The sequence below is a fragment of the Nycticebus coucang genome, chromosome 21 (assembly GCF_027406575.1).
Source record: "Nycticebus coucang isolate mNycCou1 chromosome 21, mNycCou1.pri, whole genome shotgun sequence".
Classification (NCBI taxonomy): domain Eukaryota; kingdom Metazoa; phylum Chordata; class Mammalia; order Primates; family Lorisidae; genus Nycticebus; species Nycticebus coucang.
The window spans coordinates 62,915,604-62,938,375 of NC_069800.1; the positions used below are offsets into that span (position 1 = coordinate 62,915,604).

Below are 22,772 nucleotides of genomic sequence, written 5' to 3' on the forward strand. Positions count from 1 at the left end.
TCTGATTCCATATAAAACGAAGTATTATTTTTTCAAGATCTTTAAAATATGACAATGGAGCTTTGATAGGAATTGCATTAAAATTATATATTGCTTTGGGTAGTATAGACATTTTAACGATGTTGATTCTTCCCAGCCACGAGCCTGATATGTTTTTCCATTTGTTAACATCTTCAACTATTTCTTTTCTTAAAGTTTCATAGTTCTCTTTATAGAGATCTTTCACATCCTTTGTTAGATAAGCTCTCAAATATTTCATCTTTTTTGGCACTACTGTGAAAGGAATAGAGTCCTTGACTGTTTTTTTGGCTTGGCTATTGTTGGTATATATAAAGGCTATAGATTTATGGGTGTTGATTTTGTAGCCTGAGACATTGCTGTATTCCTTTATCACTTCTAAAAGTTTTGTAGTAGAATCCCTAGTGTTTTCCAGATACACCATCATGTCATCTGCGAAGAGTGAAAGTTTGGTCTCTTCTGACCCTATGTGGATACCCTTGATCATCTTTTCTTCCCTAATTGCAATGGCTAAAACTTCCATTACAATGTTAAAGAGCAATGGAGACAATGGGCGACCTTGCCTGGTTCCTGATCTAAGTGGAAATGATTTCAATTTAACTCCATTCAATACAGTATTGGCTGTGGGTTTGCTGTAGATGGCCTCTATTAGTTTAAGAAATGTCCCTTCTATACCAATTTTCTTAAGTGTTCTGACCATGAAGGAATGCTGGATATTATGAAAAGCTTTTTCTGCATCAATTGGGAGAATCATATGGTCTTTATTTTTAGTTTGTTTATGTGCTGAATTACATTTATAGATTTACATATATTGAACCAGACTTGAGACTCTGGGATAAAGCACACTTAGTCATGGTGTATAATTTTTGATGTGTTGTTGGATTCTGTTTGTTAGGATCTTATTGAGTATTTTTGCGTCAATATTCATTAGGATATTGGTCTATAATTTTCTTTTCTTGTTGGGTCTTTCTCTGGTTTAGGGATCAAGGTGATGTTTGCTTTGTAGAATGTGTTGGTTAGTATTCCTTCTTTTTCTATATTTTGGAAGAGGTTTAGTAATATAGGTATTAGTTCTTCTTTAAATGTTTGGTAGAATTCTGACGTAAAGCCATCTGGTCCTGGGCTTTTCTTTTTAGGGAGATTTTGTACAGTTGATGCTACTTCAGAACTTGATGTAGGCCTGTTCAACATTTCCATTTTGTTCTGGCTAAGTCTTGGTAGGTGGCGTACTTCCAAGTATTGGTCGATTTCTTTCAGATTTTCATATTTCTGACAGTAAAGTTTCTTGTAATATTTGTTAAGGATTTTTTGAATTTCTGAGGGGTCCGTTGTTATTTCATCTTTATCATTTCTGATTCATGAAATTAGAGATTTTACTCTTTTTTTTTTTCTGGTTAGGTTGGCCAAAGGTTTATCTATTTTATTGACCTTTTCAGAAAACCAACTTTTGGATTTATTGATCTGTTGTATAATTCTTTTGTTTTCAATTTCATTTAATTCTGCTCTGATTTTGGTTATTTCTTTTCTTCTGCTGGGTTTGGGGTTGGAATGTTCTTCCTCTCCAGTTGCTTGAGATGTCCCACTAAGTTATTAACTTCCTCTCTTTCCATTTTTTTGAGGAAGGCTTGCAGTGCTATAAATTTCCCTCTGAGGACTGCCTTTGCAGTATCCCAGAGGTTCTGATAATTTGTGTCTTCATTGTTGTTTTGTTCCAAAACTTTGGTGATTTCCTTCTAAATCTTGTCTATAACCCATCTATCCTTCAGCATAAGGTTATTTAGCTTCCATGTTTTTGTATGGGTATGCAGATTCCTATTGTTATTGAGTTCAACTTTTATTCCATTATGGTCTGAGAAGATGCAAGGAATAATTTCTATTTTTTAAAAATTTGCTGAGGTTAGATTTGTGGCCTAGGATGTGGTCGATTTTGGAGTATGTTCCATGGGCTGATGAGAAGAATGTGTATTCAGCTTTGTTGGGATGAAATGTTCTGTAGATGTCTGTTAAGTCCATATGTTGAATGGTTAAGTTTAAATATAAGATTTCTTTGCTTAGCTTCTTTTTGGAGGATCTATCCAGCACTGCTAAAGGGGTGTTAAAATCTCCCAACTACTATGGAACTGGAGGAAATCAAGTTGCTCTTGTCTATTAGAGTTTCTCTTATAAAATGAGGTGTGTTCTGGTTGGGTGCATAAATATTAATAATTGAAATCTCATCATATTGAGTACTACCTTTAACAAATATGAAGTGTCCATCCTTATCCTTCCTTATTTTGGTTGGTTTAAAGCCTATTGCATCTGCGAATAGGATTGCAACGCCTGCTTTTTTCTGTTTTCCATTTGCCTGGAGTATCGATGACCATCCCTTCACCTTGAGTCTATATTTGTCTTTCAATGTAAGATGAGATTCTTGTATGCAGCAGGTATCTGGCTTGAGTTTTTGTATCCAGTCAGCCAACCTGTGCCTCTTTAGAGGACAATTTAAACCATTCACATTAATTGAGAATATTGATAAGCCTTTGGAGATTCTGGTGGACATTTTTAATCCTTTTGCGACTGTGGAAGTTGGAATTTGATCAGAATTTTCTGGGTGGGTTTACTTTTGTGGTGGAGGATTACACTGGTCTTTATGGCGGATAAGTCTGAGAATATCCTGGTGAGCTGGTTTAGTTGTGGCAAATTTCTTCAACATGTGAATGTCATTAAAGTATTTAATTTCTCCATCATAAATGAAACTCAGTTTAGCTGGGTACAGGATCCTGGGTTGAAAGTTATTTTGTTTTAGGAGATTAAAAGTTGATGACCATCCTCTTCTAGTTTGAAAGGTTTCAGCAGAGAGATCTGCAGTTATTCTAATACTCTTGCCCTTGTAGATGGTGGTTTTCTTTCATCTGGCTGCTTTCAGAATTTTCTCCTTCATACTAACTTTAGTGAAATTGATTATGATGTGTCTGGGGCATGTCTTATTTGGGTTGAGTCGTGCTGGAGTTCTGAAACTGTCTGCTCTGAATTTCAGAATCTCTTGGCATGTCTGGAAAGTTATCCTTTATAATCTCATGGAGAAGAGACTCTGTGCCTTGTGAAGCCACTTCATCGCTTTCAGGGATCACTATAAGATGAATATTTGTTTTCTTCGAATTATCCCAGAGCTCTCTGAGAGAATGATCTGTTTTTGCCCTCCATTTCTCTTCCTCTTCGAGAGTTTGGGAGCGTTCAAAAGCTTTATCTTCCATGTCTTCCATATCTTCTTTCCAAAGGAAAAATCCTTTGTTCTGCTTGCTCCATTCTGTTACTGAAGGATTCTACTCAGATCTGAGTGTTTCTCAGATCTTTGAGGGCTGCAACTTCTTGTCTCAATGTGTCAAAATCTTTGGTCATTTAGTCTTTGAATTCGTTGAATTCTTGAGATATCTTTTGGGTTACTGCTTGGAATTCTAATTCGATCTTACTTGTTATCCAGATTCTGAATTTGATTTCTGACATCTCAGCTATTTGTTTGTGCATGGGATCTTGTGCTCTGTCTGCCCCATTGTTCCTTGGGGGAGTTGATCTACTCTGATTATTAATATTGTCAGAGTTTTTGCCTTGATTTTGCCTCATAATTGTTTTTCACGATTGCCTCAGAGTTGGGGAAGTGTCTCCAAGATTAGACCCCAGTGGGATCACTCTGTTGTTGCTGGATCTTTGTAGGGAGTGACCCTGTGTAGCTCCTCTGGGGCTGCCCCAGCCAGGGAGTTCTGGTTGTGGGAGCAGCTCCAGAGTGTGACACCCTGGGATCCAGCAATAGGGTAGGGGGTGGTGCACATGGTTCTGGGAGTGCCTGGTGCCTAGTGACTTTGGCACAGAGGGCCCAAGGCTCCAGCAGTCTCTGGCCAGGGGAAGGGCTCCGCACAGACGCAGTGAGGTCTCTGGAGGGCACGAGGCTGCCAGAGTCCCTGGCCAGACGAGCAGGTTGGTGTGGAGGCAGGGAGGGTATGGGAGGGAGGACACGGAGTTGCTCAGCTCCTGGAGTTCCTGGTCAGGGTGTGGGGAGGCCCAGCGGGTGGGGTAGCAGGTCCTGGAGCAGCTCTTACTAGGGTCTGGGCGGGCGCAGCTCTTCTGGAGGTCCAGGAGGGTGCCAATCGCAGGTCACGGAGCAGAGCAGCTCTTCCTGATGGACTATTTTCTTGTCATTGTTTTCTTCTTCTAGTACCTCAGAAGGGACATATATATAATCCTGGACTTTGTCGTCTTTTTGGTGTTTAGTATGATCATTCAAAATAGAAGTATATGCAAGAGTAAAAAGAGGAATTTGCTGTAAAAGGCAAAGTTTGTCCTTGTGGAAGCTTATTTGAATTCTCATTGTGTTGGTTGAATTGATTTGTTGGCATATAAATGTATCCTGATGGACTCCTGAAAATCTAAATTTGTGCTTTTGACCTTTGTAAGTCAGGCACTGGTTTACTAATTGGGTGAAGGAGGACCATGGGCATCGCGAGAGAACCTGCAGAGGCAGGCTCTGTGCTGCTGGGTACTCAGGGCAGGACCCCTTGTGCTGAGTGCCTAGTTCATCTCCACCTCATTCAGAGACAGGCAGAGGTGAGAGAAACATGAGCGGTCATCTAGAGAAGTCCAAAGTAAACTTACCTCTTTCGGGTATTTTAATTCTATTTAAAAATTTTTTTTAAAGGAATACTTTTGTTGCTTTTCTCCTTCAAAGCAAGCTTCTCTTTCTTTCTTTACATACCTGGCACTGAGTATAGTGCTTGGCAATTAGTCATCTTCAGTAAACATCTCAGTATTGTCTTTTTTACCTTTAAAATAGAAAAACTGCTCTCTCTGTTGTATTTGCCCTCTCTAGCTACTCCCATCACTTTCCTTCTTATCATAGCAAGCTGCTGGAAAGAACTATGTTACATATTTTCTTACCATTCATTCACTCTTAAAGTCACTGCCCAGGAGCTCAACCACTGCTTTACCCCTACAGCTCTTGTTGCTGTTTTTTTTTTTTTTTTTTTTTGCAGTTTCTGGCCGGGGCTGGGTTTGAACCTACCAGCTCTGGCATATGGGGCCAGCGCCCTACTCTTTTGAGCCACAGGCGCCACCCCTCTTGTTGCATTTTTATTTATCGTATGCCTATTCTCTGGAGCATCTGGCTCTTGTGCTCCTGCTCATGGACAGTGTTCCCTTCGCCTCCCTAACTGGCCTCGCTCTGGGTTTCTTCTGCCCACTCCTCCTTCAGTCCTCCTGATGGTGCGCAAGGCACAGGTTTCCCTTCTCCCCATCTTCTCTCTCCTCTCTTTGTCTCTCTCAGATTTCTTCCCTCCCTGTCCTCCTTTCTCTTCCCTGGATACCAGTACCCTTAGGTTCTCACATCACTTTTGTATGATCCCAGGCCTGACTCAGGCCATGTATGAGGCTGTAGGTGCTTTAAATGTGGCAGATCCCCCACTGAACTCCTCACTACTGCCTTTCTGTTTTCCTCCAAACTTCCCCTTCCTCCTGTCTCATTGAATGGCACCCCCATTCACGGAGACTCAGAGCCCACGCAGGCAGGCTCCTGCTGCCCTGCCTCCTCTGTGGTCTTCCTGTCTGAGTCCTCTCTTTTTCTCCACCCCCATGGAGCTTTCAAATATCCAAATCTGAGCATATCTTTTGCTTGCTTAAAATCATTTAAATGCCTTTCCTTGCCAACATAGTAAAGCTTAAATCCTTTAACAAAGCCTAGAAAATCAGTTACTATCCCCACCCTCATCTTGTCAGCAGCATCTTTCCTTGTGCTTTTGCTCTAGCTTCTTGGTTCTCCTTGGCCACAGGACATGTTGTTTTCACCATGGAAAGTTAGTTCATTCCTCTTATTTCATTGCTTCTTTCTGCTCACCTTTCTGATTCAGTACAGGCTTTGCTTCTTCCCTTCTCGAGGACACTTTTCTGCGCCTCTTCACGCACATTGCACCCTTCCCCGTGGCCCCCACACATAGCACACCATGTTGCGGTTACTTGACCCCTTCCCACTAGTCACAGCCCTTCGTCTTTGTTGGCCTGTTTCTTCTCCCAGGTCCCAGTGCCTGGCACTGTGCATGGCAGGTGGCAGTGCTCAGGGAGTTAATAGTCCCTGGGTGTAAGGCATCAGTGAGGAAGAAGTGTTGTCTAGGAGAATACTAAATAGAGAGGGGAGAGAGGACTCAGTGGTGCAGGGTAACAGAGTCTCTCAGCTGGGCCTGCTGCGCGCAGCCAGCTAATGTGGACACTTGCGTTTGCTGAAAATGGTCAAAGCTTTTCTACCAGCTGCTGGCTCCTTTTCTCCCTTATGCATGTGCATACTTAGGTTTTCACATGTCCTCCCTCCTGTGGTGTGCTCTGCACCCGCGCCGCCTCCTTCCTGCCGCGTCTCGGTGTGCTCCTCACCCGCGCCGCCTCCTCCCTGCGGCGTCTCGGTGTTCTCCGCACCCGCGCCGCCTCCTCCCTGCGGCGTCTCGGTGTGCTCCTCACCCGCGCCGCCTCCTCCCTGCCTCGTCTCGGTGTGCTCGGCACCCGCGCCGCCTCCTCCCTGCCTCGTCTCGGTGTGCTCCGCACCGCGCCGCCTCCTCCCTGCGGCGTCTCGGTGTGCTCCGCACCCGCGCCGCCTCCTCCCTGCCGCGTCTCGGTGTGCTCCGCACCCGCGCCGCCTCCTCCCTGCGGCGTCTCGGTGTGCTCCTCACCCGCGCCGCCTCCTCCCTGCCTCGTCTCGGTGTGCTCGGCACCGCGCCGCAACCTCCCTGCGGCGTCTCGGTGTGCTCCGCACCGCGCCGCCTCCTCCCTGCGGCGTCTCGGTGTGCTCCGCACCCGCGCCGCCTCCTCCCTGCTGCGTCTCGGTGTGCTCCGCACCCGCGCCGCCTCCTCCCTGCCGCGTCTCGGTGTGCTCCTCACCCGCGCCGCCTCCTCCCTGCCGCGTCTCGGTGTGCTCCTCACCCGCGCCGCCTCCTCCCTGCGGCGTCTCGGTGTGCTCCGCACCCGCGCCGCCTCCTCCCTGCGGCGTCTCGGTGTGCTCCGCACCCGCGCCGCCTCCTCCCTGCGGCGTCTCGGTGTGCTCCGCACCCGCGCCGCCTCCTCCCTGCGGCGTCTCGGTGTGCTCCGCACCCGCGCCGCCTCCTCCCTGCGGCGTCTCGGTGTGCTCCGCACCCGCGCCGCCTCCTCCCTGCGGCGTCTCGGTGTGCTCCGCACCCGCGCCGCCTCCTCCCTGCGGCGTCTCGGTGTGCTCCGCACCCGCGCCGCCTCCTCCCTGCGGCGTCTCGGTGTGCTCCGCACCCGCGCCGCCTCCTCCCTGCCGCGTCTCGGTGTGCTCCGCACCCGCGCCGCCTCCTCCCTGCCGCGTCTCGGTGTGCTCCGCACCCGCGCCGCCTCCTCCCTGCCGCGTCTCGGTGTGCCCCGCACCCGCGCCGCCTCCTCCCTGCGGCGTCTCGGTGTGCCCCGCACCCGCGCCGCCTCCTCCCTGCGGCGTCTCGGTGTGCCCCGCACCCGCGCCGCCTCCTCCCTGCGGCGTCTCGGTGTGCCCCGCACCCGCGCCGCCTCCTCCCTGCGGCGTCTCGGTGTGCCCCGCACCCGCGCCGCCTCCTCCCTGCGGCGTCTCGGTGTGCCCCGCACCCGCGCCGCCTCCTTCCTGCCGCGTCTCGCTCCATTTGTTGCCCTTTGTGTTCGCAGCATCTCGGTTCTTCTTCTGCTTGACTCTTTGCTTGTGCCACAAACACCCTTAGGTTGTTCCTTCCTAAAAAGAAACCTCATTCTCTAGATCTTCCCCACTTGAGGAAACTCACAGTCGTCATCACAGCTGATTTGGGGGTAGCAATAACTCTCACTTACTGTTCTACATGGTCACTTTTCTTTGAGTTCTCGTACCTCACCCCTTCTCAGTTCTCCAGGAGTCTTGTCTTTGATTTTTCTAGTGAACTTTCCACTTCTTTGTCATCTCTTTTACTGGATGTTGACATTTCCCAGGGTTCTGACTTTAATCTTCTCGATATGACTTCTCTGTATGTTATCTCGTTAAGAATACCTTCAGCCTCCTGTTCTACACTGAGAACTTCCTAATCTGTATCTCCAAGCAGGGCTTTCATCTCTAGGTTATCTGCCTGGTGGACATCCTGCCTATCTGGTTGTCATGAAAATACCTCACATGCACTGTATTCTGCACTGTATTTATGGTTTACCTTCTGCTTCTCACCCCTGCTGAATTTGGCTTCCCTGTCTTCGGAGTGGCCCTGTACCCAGTTAAGTTGGCCAGGAATTGTAGATTTATCTTTCACTCCTCTTTCCCACATCTCTCCCACGTGGTCTGTTTGTTTGTTTATTTATTTTATTTTTAAGTGATATATAGTTTTATATATATATATATATACTTTTTTTTTTTTTTTGAGGCAGAGTCTCACTGTGTCACTCTTGGTAGAGTGTCATGCTGTCATAGCTCACAGCAACCTAACTCTTGAGCTTAAGTGATTCTCTTGCCTCATCCTCCCAAGTAGCTGGGACCACAAGTCCGGCTGTGGTTGGCACAGTGCCCGGCCATTTTTTGTTGTAGTTCTCATCACTGTTTGGCAGGCCCAGGCTGGATTCCAACCCGCCAGCTTCAGTGTATGTGGCTGGTGCCCTAGCCGCTGAGCTTACAGGTGCCGAGCCTGGTCTGTCTGTCCATTTAAACCACCAGCATCTTAAGTACTCCTGTGCTTCGCTTTATCCCATTGTAGCACTCGCCCTTCAGGATTATTATAGGGGCCCCATCCCATCTCTCTGTCTCTAGTTTTTCCATCATTCTTTACCCTATCCTGTCTATAGCTTCCAGAGATATTTTTTTAAAATTCAAATGTGATGTCATTTCTCTGTTTTAAAGAATTCATTGTTTTTCTAGGTCTTACAGGTTTGTGCCTAAAATTCTTAGACTAGCATTGCAGCTCTTCAAAACAGGGCGGCACTGCTTATGTCCAGCCTCAGCCTTTTTTCATCTTTGTGGTGTCCCTTCCACTCTGGCCATGGGGCACACCCAGGAAGGCCCCTGCAGGCTCTTTGCTTCCTGTTTTGTAGTTTCCCTGTAGTGCACTTTGCTTCATCTGCTTTTCTGACTCCAAGGCTTGCCTCAATAGAGGCAAGTTCCCTGTGCTCCCCACCCTCCTGTGTTGGCTTGATGCTTTAGATATGAGGTCTGATAATTAAGTTCACAAACTTATCCTAGAAAGAGTGCTATATGCTTCATTGCTAAATACCGCTATGGCCACCTTCAAAGTACTTCTCCAGGGAAGCTGTTCACTGACACCAGAGCCTAGTCTACCCTTCAAAGCTATTTTGGAACTCTTTCTGAAAAGAAAAACTATCAGAGCTGTAAAATTTCTCGAACTTGCCACCATTGTGTTTACATTGTCAGCAGTATACAACAACTCGATAGGGTTTCATAAGCTTCATATATCAGTGTCTCACAGCTGTGTTTGTGTTGAGGTGTGGTGATGTCTTGTTGAGTGGCATTCATTATTGTTGTTTCGTGTTCTTGTGTGTCATATAACAACAGCTCTGATGGTCATTCTAGAAAAAGTTCTAAAATTGCTTTGAAGGGTAGACTAGGTGCTGGTATCAGTACACAGCTTCCCAAGGGGAGCATTCTGAAGGTGACCATAGTGATATTCAGCAATGAGGGATGGCCCACCTTTTCTAGGACAAGTTTGCAAATTTAATTGTCAGGCCTAGTATTACATTTTTATACAGCGTTCAGTGCAGTGAGAGGTAAAATACAGCCTGGCAGTTAAAAAGCCAAAATGCTTTTGTGTAAATCCTAGACCCTCCACCTGTCCTGTTTTATCACTCATCCCTCACAGGTTTAACCTCAGGTTCTTCACTGTGGAGTGTGTTAGGAGGATAAACAGAATTAAGGCATGTAAAGTGCTTAAATGTTAGCTGATGTCATACTTAATACTTTTTAAAAAACATATAGAGGCTGGGTGCGGTGGCTCACACCTGTAATCCTCGCACTCTGGGAGACCAAGGTGGGTAGATTGCTTTAGCCCACAAGTTTGAGACCAGCCTGAGCAAAAGCGAGACCCCCATCTCTACTAAAAATAGAAAAACTGATGCAAGAGGATCACTTGAGCCTGAGTTGGAGGTCGCTATGAGCTCTGATGATACCATGGCACTCTACCCAGGGAGACAGCTTGAAATTCTGTCTCAAAAAAAAAAAAAAGAGGAAGAAAAGATACAGCATTACAGAGCAGTGATTTTCGACTGGTGTGCTGTGAGAGGATCTTAGCTATGCTGCCAAAATTTTTAAAGATCATTCATCAAATTATTTTCAAGAGAAGTTTAAAGCATAGTAAGTATATTCATTACTCTTTTTTTTTTTTATCAACATAATTTAAGTGTGCTGCAGAACTTTAACTACAGGTTCAAGTGTGCTACAAGAGAAAAAAGGTTGAAAAATGCTGTTGTAGAGACTCAGTCCCTGTGTCACTAGTTCTGGCTGGGCCCTGGCCTGGTACTATTAATGTGTTTCCTCTGGGTGGGAGTGGCAATGCCCTGGTTCTCTCTTGCTTGCAAGCCTAGCACAGAACCTGGACCGTTCTGTTCCTGTTACTGACTGAGGCTTGCATGCATCAAGCATTGTTCGAGATACTTGTGAGGCTAAGATGAAAAAAGTGAGAAACTTGCCTTTATGGACCCCATTTCCTAGTGGGAAAGATACATGGTAAATAAAGAAAGAATATGTCTGATGTAGTGTCAGGTAGTGGTAGGTGCTAAATGAAAAAAACAAAATGAAACAATGTAGGATAAAGGGATTTGGGAGTGGATTCTGTTTTAGATTGGTTGATGAGGGAATGCTGCTTCCCTGAGAAGGTGGTGGTTGAACTGAGACCTTTACAAAAAGCATGTGTGAGCCGTGCTCATAGTTGGGGAAGGGCATTTCAGACTATGGAGTGGCAAGTGCCAGGTAGCAGTGAGCTTGGTGTGTGCAGGCAGCAGTAGGGTCACTGAGCTTGTGCTGAAGTGATGGAGCTGCTGGCTGAGAGATGGGCTCAAACAGTAGGTGGGAGCCTGCTAGGAGGCAGGCGTGAGAGGGGCTTAGGATGTACTTGTGAAATGGGAAGCCATGCAGGATTTTGAGCACAAGTCTATTTCTAAACGACCATTGGTGGTGTGAGGAGAATAGGGTGTGGCGGGCCTGTGGGTCTGGAGGTTTGTGTGGAAGCTGTCAGGCTACGGTGATGATATGAGAGAGAGGGTGCTGGGGACCCGGTGGTGGCAGTAGAAAAAATGTGATGAGAAGTGCTTAGATTCTGGATCTGTTTTGAAGTTAGAACCAATAGGACTTGCTGTTGGGTTAAATGTAGAGGAAGAAATGAAACCAAGGCAACTGATTTTTGGCCCCAGTTATTGGGTAAATGGGGGTTACATTTCCTGAGATGAGGAGCAGTGAGTTTGAGGGAGAAGGGTGGGACTCGGGAGCGCTATATGGAGACACTCAGAATACTTGCAAAGGAAGGTGTTCAGTGGGCAGCTGATTTGGAGCTCAGGGGAGAGAGCCAGGCTTCAGATACAACTTTGGCATCATCAGTTTACTGTCGGAACACAGGATAGTAAAAGTCATTTCTTCTGACTGGAGAGATTAAGCCCTTAGAAAAGAGAAGGCATTTGAGCAAAACTTTGAAGAATGAACATAATTTCCAAAGACAGAAAGGGGGGAAATAGAAGATATTTTTCATCCAAGTCTCACAGTGTTTTCCCCTGGTCTCTTGTAGAATTTGTTTGAGAAGTTGCTGACCTGGTTGATAATCTCTTTTCAGTGGTTTAGCCACTGAGGGTCTCTATTGAAAAGGGAGCCAGACTAGATGACATACGTCCTGATAAACCATGTCCTGCTCTGTCTCATTGTTCACAGATTGAGAACCCCAGTTGGGCTGTCGAGGTGCCGATGCTGAGTGTGCGATGTTGTACTTTTCTGTGTCTGGTGTGAACTGGGGTGTGTTGATTTTGGTGCACAGCCTTTTCACATGCTGTCTGTCATCCCCACTAATGATGGAACACATTGGGAAGGTTTTACTTCTGTTGATACTGACTTTATGCACCTGACTTGAACTGTACGTTTGTAACTCAGTCAAGTTAAAACGACAGCTGCAACCAGAGAAATTGGGACCCTTTGCTGTTTTATCACTCATTCCCTCTAACTTGGGCATACTACACATTCTCTGTTTTGAGTCATCCTGCTTTATGTAAAAAATGAGTCCTGTTTTGCCACCTTCCCATTTGGGTAGAATTGTATTTGGAATAGAATATAGCTTATCTTTGTGTTTATTTTTGTGATCACTGTAATCACAAATTTTCATGCTTTATATAGAGAAAAATTACTAGATCTTTGTTAGTCAATGGGATAAAGATCGTATATTGAAAAAATACAGTTTATTAAATTGCCGAAGATCCTTCTAGAACTGATATGTAAAATTCATCCATGAGTAATCTTCAGCTGTGTGCTATGATCTGTCTTAGTGCTGGATGTAGATAGAATGTACATAATACTTTCAGCCATTTTTCTATTTAGAAAAAATACAGCACATTACAGAAAAGTAGTCACAGTATTTATCTTTAGATGGGTAAAGATTTCTAGTCTTCCAGCTTTACATAATAGCTATTGTCAAAATTGTAAGTGTGCATCTTTGTCTTGAATTAATCAGATCGCTGCAACTTGAGACATGTTTTAAGTGATAACCTTGATTTTTTTATAAATTATACAAGGGTGACTATCAATGCAGGTATATTGGTTTTTAACAACTACATGTCTGTGCAAGAAGGAAATTCTTTCAAAAGAACGTTGTTTGGATTAAACTACAGGTAGCTTTCTTTATGTGGAAAAAAATTGAACTACAGAAAAGTGCAAATAATATAATAAATGCCCAAATACAGAGTAACCAAAAATCAATATTTTGTTACACTTGTTTTAAGTCTTTCTTTAATAAACAAGTAGAAATTTCAGTAATAATTTAAAGATTTATCTGTATTCCTTGTCTGCCCATTTATACTCCCTTCTTCTTTTTTTTTTATTTAGAGACAGAGTCTCATTTTATCCCCCTGGGTAGCGTGCCGTGGCGTCACAGCTCACGACAGCCTCCAGCTCTTGGGCTTAGGCGATTCTCTTGGATGAACATGGTGATGGATAGGATAGGCACGGGACCCCCCATTTTTGGTACAGAACGAACAAACAAAATGTTTACTATGGAGAAAATAAAAAGGGTGATAATACTGAAGAGGGAGCAGCAGTTGTCTGAGTGTTCATTCATCTGGAGCCCGGATGTATGTGCAGGAGGATGAATGTAGGGAGGATATGACTCTTGTAGAAAGCAGGTGGAGGTGGGCATTGCTATGCCTTCACTCAGCAAGTGCACGAGCATCTGTTCTGTGCCTGAAGTGTTGTAGGTGCCGATGGTTAGTAGTGAACAGAGGAGACAAAAAACGTCTGTGTTCGTGGAGTTTCTCCTTTAGAAGGGGAAGAGTTACAAAACAAGAAAAGAAATCATGTGGGGATTGGTGCATTGCAGATGGGAAGGCAGAAAGCAGTAGGGTACCTTTTCATGAAAACAGACTGTCAAAGGGTAAAATTTAAAGGTATCTATAAGAGATCCAGCCGATTTTAGAGTGTCCACATCTCTCCATTTTAATATACTTTCCCCACTTACAAAGTGGATTTTATTGAAACCTCAAGCACAATTTTATTGTCTTAACAAAATCCATCAAAAGTCTTAGGCTTCTGGAGACAGATTATTACCTTTCCAGAAGGTAATCTTTTTAGAGTTGAAATGAAATACAGTAACTTGTTTTTTGGAGGGGCTGTGAAAAAGAGAGATATTGAATCTAAATTGTGTTTGCAAGAGTGTAAAATAATACAACTGTTTTTATGGGAGTGAAAAAAACTTGTGAAGCTATTCACTTTAAGTGTGTATCTGGGAAGCTGAGACTTGATAGATTATGTATCAAATTGGTACATAACTTATTTGGTAACACATACAGTTTGAGTTTTAAAGCACTGTAGCTGCATCAGGAGATGAATTTCAAAGGAAGGTATGTGTTTGTGACATCAGAATTTAATGAACTCTAGAAAAGGAAGAGAAGCAACCTCCGCAGTACAAAGCACCTTTATTCGTAATACGCACATGCACATGTGTTTTAGAAATCTCAGTAATATTTAATATTAGAAACGTTGAGGGTTGCTACCAAAAGGGAACTAATATAAAAGGCTAAATACTTTTTTTGCCCTTTCTTTTTTTAAAAAAATCTTTATATTTTAGAGCAAGACTGAGCAGGATGTATGTGCAGAGTTCCCATGCGCGCCCTGCCCCACACAGGCACAGCCGTCTCCACTCGGGTGTCTCCCAGCCCAGTGCTCCATTGGTGACAACTGGTGACCCTGCATGGACACATCACTATCATCCAAACTTCATAGTCTACGTTAGGGTTCACTCTTGGTGTTGTACATTCTGTGGGTTTTGACAAACGTGTAATGACATGTATCCACTCTTACAGTAACAGACAGAGAAGTTTCTCTTCCCTAAATGTCCCCTAGGCTCTACCTATCCTTTTTTTTGCTTAGCCACTATCAACCCCTATTATTATCTCTATAGTTTTGCCTCATGCAGAGTGTCATGCAGTTGGAATCAGACAATATGTAGTATTTTTCGGTTGGCCTGCATACTGTGCATTTCAGGTTCCTCCGTATCTTCTCATGGCGTGGTAAGTAAGTCCTTTTTAGACACTGTTCCAGTGTCTGAGTGCATCACAGTTTATTCATCCACCCATGTACTGAAGGACATCTTGGTTGCTTCCAAGTTTTGGCAATTAAGACTAAAGCTGCTGTCTGAGTGCAGGGTTTGTGGACATATGCCTTCAGCTTGTCTGGGTAAATACTAAGGAGCATGGTTGCTAGATTGCATGGTAAGAATAAGTATGGTTTTATAAGAAACTGCCAAACTGTCTTTCCAAGGGGCTGTATTGTTTTGCGTTTTACCAGCAGTGAATGTGAGTTCCTGTTGCTCCACACCCTCACCAGTATTGGGTATTGGGAGTAATGTAGATTTTGACTATTCAAATAGGAGAGTAGTGGTCTGATGTCTCTCTGCTTTTTTCACTGCGCAACTCCCTAATGACACATGATGCTGAACGTTGTTTCATATGCTTATTTCCTGTCTACATCTCAATGAGGTGTTTGGTTTAGACCATTGGCCATTTTTAAACCAGGTTGTTCATTTTCCTGTTGTTGAGTTTAAAGAGTTCCTTGTGTGTTTTGGTTGATGGTTCTTTATCAGATACTTTTTTGCAAACATTTTCTTCAAGTCTGTGGCTCACTTATCTTTTTGGGTTTTTTTGACAGTGTTTTTTGCAGAGTAGATTTTTTTTTCACTTCTTTTATTTTTTATTTTTTTAGAGACAGAGTCTCACTTTGTTGCCCTGGGCAGAGTGCCATGGCATCACAGCTCACAGCAACCTCCAGCTCTTGGGCTTAGGCGATTCTCTTGCCTCAGCCTCCTAGCTGGGACCACAGGAACCCACTACAATGCCCAGCTATTTTTTGTTGCAGTTTGGCTAGGGCCAAGTTCGAACCCACCACCCTCGGTATATGGGGCCGGCACCCTAGCCACTGAGCCACAGGTGCTGCCCTAGGTTTTATTTTTAATGAACTCCAGCTTATCAGCTGTTTCTTTCATGCTTTGTGCTTTGGTGGTGTTTCTAAAAAGTGATCTCTAAACACAAGGCCATCAGATTTTCTTCTGTTATCTTCTAGGAGTTTTGTAGTTTGGTGTTATAAGTACATTTTAATCTTTTTTCTCTTTTTCTGGTAGAGTTGAATTTAAATTTGGGATCCCCACATTCCCACCTTCATGAGGAAGGAGGAAAGGAAAACGTTATATGTAGATACTGAATTGGAAATTATAAGTATTCTTGAGGTTATATAGAAAAGTAAGGCCAAGGTTGAGTTTAGAGTTCAAGAGAAGTTTTCACCATTACCTTTTATATTGATGGGACATAACTCTTAAATTATGCTTTTGTAAAGATGGTATTTACATTTCTTAAAGGGAAGAGTTTTGTTTTAAGCTCTTTTATGGGTTTCTGGAGAAATGATTAGAAAAGAAGTATTTAGATTGTGAATAGGTCAGAGAATGTCTGAAGATTTAATGGAATATTTTTCCACAAAACACTTAGTTTCCTGATTGATAAGTTTTTCCAGCCATTTTTGATGAAATTTTCAACACCTGGAACTTGATCTCTGCTGAGAAGTTGCTGGATTGTAACTAAGACTAAAAAGCAGTGGTTACTCTTTTCACTTTTAATTGTGCACAGATTTCTGCTGGTATTGTATTACTTACTTTTAAAAACATGTCTGTTCTGGGTCTTTTTATTGTCTTAAAAAAACATATTTTAAAATAAGAAAAATCTTGACCAGATGTGGTGGCTCACATCTGTAGTCCCAGCACTTTGGGAGGCTGACCCAGGAGGAGCCCTTGAGCCCAGGAGTGTGAGGTTGCTTTGAGCTGGGCGATGCCACGGCACTCTACCGGGGCAACAGAGTCAAACTCTGTCTCAAAAAGAAAAGAAAAATCTAACCAGTGGCAGTGGGACCTTGGAGGAAGTAGAGGAAATAGATTATACTGTGCTTGACTTTATGTAGATCCTTTCTAGAGCTTGCCAAGAAAGTTATGTTTAGGTAGTCAATGCTATTTCATGAGTATCTCTATCAAACTCAAAAAAATTTCCCAGATGGATATACAAATAATATAGGACATAAAGAACATAAAAATTAAAAATTTTAAAGAGTACTCCCAAATTCATGTTACTTTATTTTTTAAACTTCCATTTCACATTTTAGGTGCTTACTTCTTAATTTTATATAGATATATCTCAAGAAATAGAAGAATAGAAAGAAAAATGATTAAAAGTATACACTGTGGTTCTAGAGACACAAATCATTGTTTTCATCTCTTGAAAGAAAAAAATTTTAACTTTTTTTTTGAGACAGTGTCTCATTTTGTTGCCCTCGGTAGAGCACCATGGCATCACAGCAACCTCAAACTCTTGGGCTTAAGCGATTCTCTTGCCTCAGCCTCTCAAGTAGCTGGGACTACAGGCAGCCACCACAACGCCTGGCTTTTTTTTTTTTTTGAGACAGAGCCTCAAGCTATTGCCCTGGGTAGAGTGCTGCGGCGTCACAGCTCACAGCAACCTCAACCTCTTGGGCTTAAGCGATTCTCTTGCCTCAGCCTCCCGAGTAGCTGGGACTATAAGCACCTGCCACAATGCCTGGCTATTTTTTGGTTGTAGTTGTCGTTGTTTGGCAGGCCCAGGGTAGATTCAAACCCGCCAGCTCTGGTGTATGTGGCTGGCAACTTAGCCACTTGAGCTACAGGAACCACCAATGCCGGGCTATTTTTAAGGATGAGGTCTCGCTGTGGCTCAGGCTGGTCTCGAACTGTGAGCTCAGGCAATCCACCTGTGTAGGCCTCCCAGAGTGCTAGGGTTACAGGTGTGAGCCACCATGCCCGGCTAAAAAATTCTAACTTTTTGAAGATTTCATTTGTAAAATTGACTCTGCACTTTATAAGCAATATTTAAATTCATTGGTGAGAAATATGCATGTTGGTATAGTAAAGTCCCATTTTTTACGTAATGCTTTAATGGAAATGGCAGTTTTATGAAATGAAAGTGATTAGTAAAAATCTGAATGATGCTCATAAGCCTTTGCATCATTTTTATTGAGGTTTTTGTGTATTCTAATTCATTAATACAGGGGGGGAAGGAGAACACTAACATGCTTTATCTCCTATAATTACTCAAATTGAATAGAATTTATTTTCAATAAAATTCTTAGGGTAAATTGACCAGAGTGATGAGAGGAGGTTTTTTGACCTGTTTTTTGACCTGTTTTTACTAAATATCCTGACTTACCATGGGATTTTGCTGTTTTACCAACAATGTTGTTCTCTTGCGGTGTGTTTTTTGGTATAGTTTTCTTCAGGCTTTTACAAACAAAAGCGGAAAAAACTCTTAAGTCCCTAGGATGTAGAGATTCAGGATCTTTGAGGGAAAAATCTAGGATGCTTATTTTATCCTATTTATTATGACAAGTATTGTTTGTCTTTGAATAATTTAGTACTTTTTATGTGATTCTTGTAAGTTGAAACATTTAGATTGCTACATAATAGATTAACCTGGGAAATTTCCAAAAACATCTTAGTGTTTATATTTAGTTTTATAGAGTACTTTGGAGAAAAGATCCCTGTAAGGAATAAACAAATACTTAAATTTGGGATCCCCACACTGACGCCTTCATGGGGAAGGAGGAAAGGAAAACGTTATATATAGATACTTAATTGGAAATTAGTAAGTATTCTCAATTTCACCACAGTGAAATCTTCCCATTGTCCCTATTTCTGCTCTCTCTATACTTTAACTCATCTTAGAAAACAAACTACATATTTTTGATGTTTTGGGGGTGCCATTATGAATCCTTTGCATTCTGGTCTAAAGATATTTTCATGTTCTTGAGGCAGAATCTTGTTGAAATCAGTAACTTTAAGCTTTTGTTTAGAAAGCTTTGAGGCCTGCTAGCTTTTTAATCAGATTCATACTGTCATTGAGTACCTTTTTTCCCTAGGCTTTATGTTTGAAAGTTCATCCCTTTTCAGTTGTCTCTTTATGTAGACACACATTTGTCCACTTTTCTCTCTCTTTTTTTTATTTAGTGACTTTTTTTTTTTTTTTTTTTTAGGCAGAGTTTCATCATGTTGCCTTCGGTAGAATGCTATGACATCACAGCTCACAGCAACCTCAAACTCTTGGGCCCAAGAGATTCTCTTGCCTCATCCTCCCAAGTAGCTGGGACTACAGGCACCGCCACAACACCTGGCTATTTCTTTGTTGTTGTAGTTGTCATTGTTGTTTACCTGGCCCCGGGCCAGGCTCGGACCCGCCAGCCCTGGTATATGGGGCTGGCACCCTAACCACTGAGCTGTGGGCGCCGAGTCCACTTTTTTCTCTCTTCTCTCAGTATTGTGGGGCTGTTACGTTTCTGTGGGGCTCTTCTGAATAATAGTTTGTATATGAGGACCAGGGAATGTCTGTGCGTGGTTTGCTCGTGTCCGTGTGGGTTTGTGCACCGTAGGTATGTGCATGCACGTGTGGGTTTCGTTGCTTTGCTTTGACCTTAGAAAGTCATAGTTGTGTTTGGTTATGATCCTTTTTCCCCTGCCATTGCTGGAGTGATCCTACTTTAAGCAAGCAAAGAGACTTAACAGGAGATCAGCCTTTCTCCGTCTTTATTAAGAGGCAGACTGCATGTGTTGGATAAAGGGTAGTCAGGGAGAGCTGCTGCCTCCATAATCCCCCAAACACCGCCTCAGCACCAAGTGTCCTGTTTCTCCCTTGATGCCAAGAACTTGCTGCAAGGATGAAGCATCATCAGCATCTGGCTGTCCCTCACTAGCTGAAAATCCTCTTGGGCCACAAGTACCTGCCCTCCTGTGTGAGCTTATTGCTTTCAGTAGGGAGCTGACAGTGGAGTGCAGAGAGGGGCTGTATGTGATCGAGTCTGCAAGTACCAAGACTGCCTTTCCCCACGTCAGGAGCAGCTGTACCTCCAGACCTTCAGAATGTCTCCTCTGATTGTAGCCTGCCTGCCAGAGGACTAGAGGCAGGCCTTCATGGAAAGGGGAACTATTGGAAAACAGCTCTCAAACTGTGCTTTTCCCCGACATTCATGTCACAGCACTCAACACAGGACACTTCTGTGACCAAATGTGGGTTTTTTTCCCCCACATACGGAGCAGTAGACACCAGCTGTGTGTCCTGTAGTTCAGATCCAACACTATCTCCCCAGAGGTGGTGTCAGGTCCACAGGTTGAGGGCTCAGTTTACAAGACTGCCCCCTCCTCCCACCAGTCACAAGTCCTGGCCTCCAAAAGTTTAAGTTGTGTTTCCCATGACCCTCTCTTTGGGTTCAGTTAATTTGCTAGAGTAACTCACAGAACTCAGGAAATGACTTACATTTATTGCTTTATTACAAAGAATATTTTAAAGGATACAAATAAACTCCCAGGCGAAGAGATACGTAGGGCAAGGTCTGGGAGGGTCTCAAGTGAAGGAGCTTCTGTCCGCAGGGAGTTGGCAGGTGTCACCCTTCCAGCTTGTGGATGAGTTCTTGTTCACCTTCCTGCAAGCCTCGTGTGTTCAGTTCCCCAGAAGCTCCCCCGAGCCCTGCTTTCTGTGGCCTTTTATGGAGACTTCATTGGTTGTCCATGACTGACCGTGTCAGGGACATCTCCACAAATAAACAAGCAGGAAATATTGCAGCAGACTTGACACGTAAAGTCCTGAAGTTTTTGCTTGTGGATATGATGTCAAAAGAGTTGTGTTCCATCAGCTACTGTGATGTGGAAGGAGGATTGCCTGAAACTGGCTGTAAAGTTGTGATGCCAGCTGTGTCTCATTGCATGCAGGGTGGACCGGGCATTCTGTAGGTGGTTGAGGTGTGTGGGACGTGTGTTTTTTGTATTTCTGTGCGGCTGAATTCAGCTGGATACAGTTTTCTGTGTTTACCTAGTGTTTTCTTGCAGACAAAAATCATGCATAAGCAAATGTGAAAATCATTTTGTGTTCATATTGTCTCTGATATGCACATCAGTCACATTGAAACAAATTTGTGTTTTCAAAATAAGCTTTATGGCAGAACTGGCTTTAGTTTGATTTTGGAATTGAGTACCATTTCCTTTCTTCCTTTCCACCATTATTGATTTCTTAATTAGTATTTAAGTTAAGCCCATATCAAATTGATTTTTCATACCCTCAGTCTTTCAAGAGGAGAAGAGCCAGCGTGAGATGTTGATTTGGCTGGAGAGAGTCTACAGGCAGTTTCCTTCTCCGTGAGACTGTGAGGCTACGTGAGGCACGGTGCTTGGGGGACATGCAGGGGTGAGGCCTAATCCTTGACCTTAGGGGCTTGGAGTCTCATTAAAAACTTTTCAGAGCACAGATTTGAATGTCTTTGTTGGATTTTCTTAAGATACAGAGGAATCAACGGTATGTACTTTTTGTGAACGTACAAGCTCGCACTCCCGTCCACCCTATTGCCTCCTTGTAGAAGTAAAGATAGGAGTGAGAACTTGCCCAGAGGAAATACAAAGATGTCACTTAGCTGTTGAAAATATGTCCATTTGGAAAGGACCAAAGAGGTCTTGTGTTCAATCTCTCCCACTTGACTGAGTCATGAACCTAGTTAGCGATCACTTGTCCATAGTAGATTTGTAAACGAAAAACATGTTTTAGAGTAATGTGAATAGTATCTCATTTTTGTTAACTCCCAACCCCCACACCTGTGTGTATTGTTTGTGTAAGCCTCAATGATGTGGAAAGATCTCCCATACTGTTAATATTAGTTACCTCAGGGGACAAAGGAAAGCTTATTAACTTCCTCTTTATACATCTTTTATTGTTTGGTTCATTTTAAGAAGCATGTTTTACTTTTTCAATTAAAAAATCTAATAAAGTGGGAAATGAATAAATAATAGTAATAAAAAATATCTTCAGGGCACTGAGCTTTGTGTCAATCTTCCCAGGAGCCCAGGCAGTTAAAAATGAATGTGCTGTTTCAGGTGTGGGCTGCCCAGCAGGGCTCTGAACTTCTTGCTGTAGCCTGAGATGATGTTAACTTTCTGGCTGTATTACTGGGGATTCTGTGTTTATAGACCATTAACACCTCAAAGTCTTCCCTGCGTCCGCTTTTCTCAGCACCCTCTGCCCTCGATAATCATTTGGAGCCAGGTTTAGTCCTTTATGCTCTGTTAGATGTCATCTTGTTATCGTGGAAATCAGTACTTGGTGTTGGATCAAGCCATTTGGCTACGGATCCTCACTACCACTAACTAGCATGAAAACTTGGACAAGTAACTTGTCTTGACAAGCCTCAGTTTTCTCATCTGTAAAACAGTGATAATCATAAAATGGTGAGGTTTCAGTGAGATGCCGTATGTTAGGACACTTACTAGTACCTGGTGAGACAGTGAGGACGTGGTGAACATCAGCTGTCACCACTAATGCCTTTACCTCAGCTCGTCTCTCCCATCCACTGGCACGTCAGTGAGAGAACTCTGCATCTCACTGTTCCTTTGACTACAGTTACCGTCCTCCCTTTCATTAGCAAGTCCGTCTTTCACACTTGCTGGCTAGATCCCCAATCAGTCTCTGTTGCATTCCACAGGTCCCTTCACTGATGTTGTCACCACCAACCTGAAACTTGGGAACCCGACAGACCGAAATGTGTGTTTTAAAGTGAAGACAACAGCACCCCGCAGGTACTGTGTGCGGCCCAACAGTGGGACCATCGATGCAGGGGCCTCCATTAATGTGTCTGGTAAGTCCTGAGACTGAAGCCTGAAAGGCCCTAGAGCCAGTGGGTTTTCTTAAAGTCTATATTTGTAACATAGCAAAATGAGAAGATAGATTTCTCTCCACCTCCCCCATTCTCCACCCCCTTGTTAAAAAGCTCAGTGGGTCACACTGACATTTCCCCCCCATAATTAATGCCTCTTTGTTTTAATGCTTATAGCCTTTAATGCTTATAGCCTTTGTGCCTCAGTAGAACAGAATTAAAGGGGTAACTTTAGACTTGACTTCAGAATAGTTTGGTTTTCACTCCCTTGAAATTAAATCTGCCCTTTGGCAATAAATAAAGAAGGGCTAAACAAACTTAATTTTACTTTGTGGGAGAAAACTAAATGGAGTTATTTTCT

The 22,772-nt window shown here is 43.5% G+C and overlaps 1 protein-coding gene across 1 annotated transcript in view; it reads left to right on the top strand.

The window, feature by feature from the left end:
* VAPB (VAMP associated protein B and C) overlaps positions 1-22,772 on the top strand; it is a 69,149-nt gene that overhangs the window by 18,482 nt on the left and 27,895 nt on the right. The window contains exon 2 of the mRNA XM_053573835.1: positions 22,241-22,393. Coding sequence (XP_053429810.1) covers positions 22,241-22,393 — 153 coding nt within the window. The remainder of the gene's footprint in view (positions 1-22,240; positions 22,394-22,772) is intronic.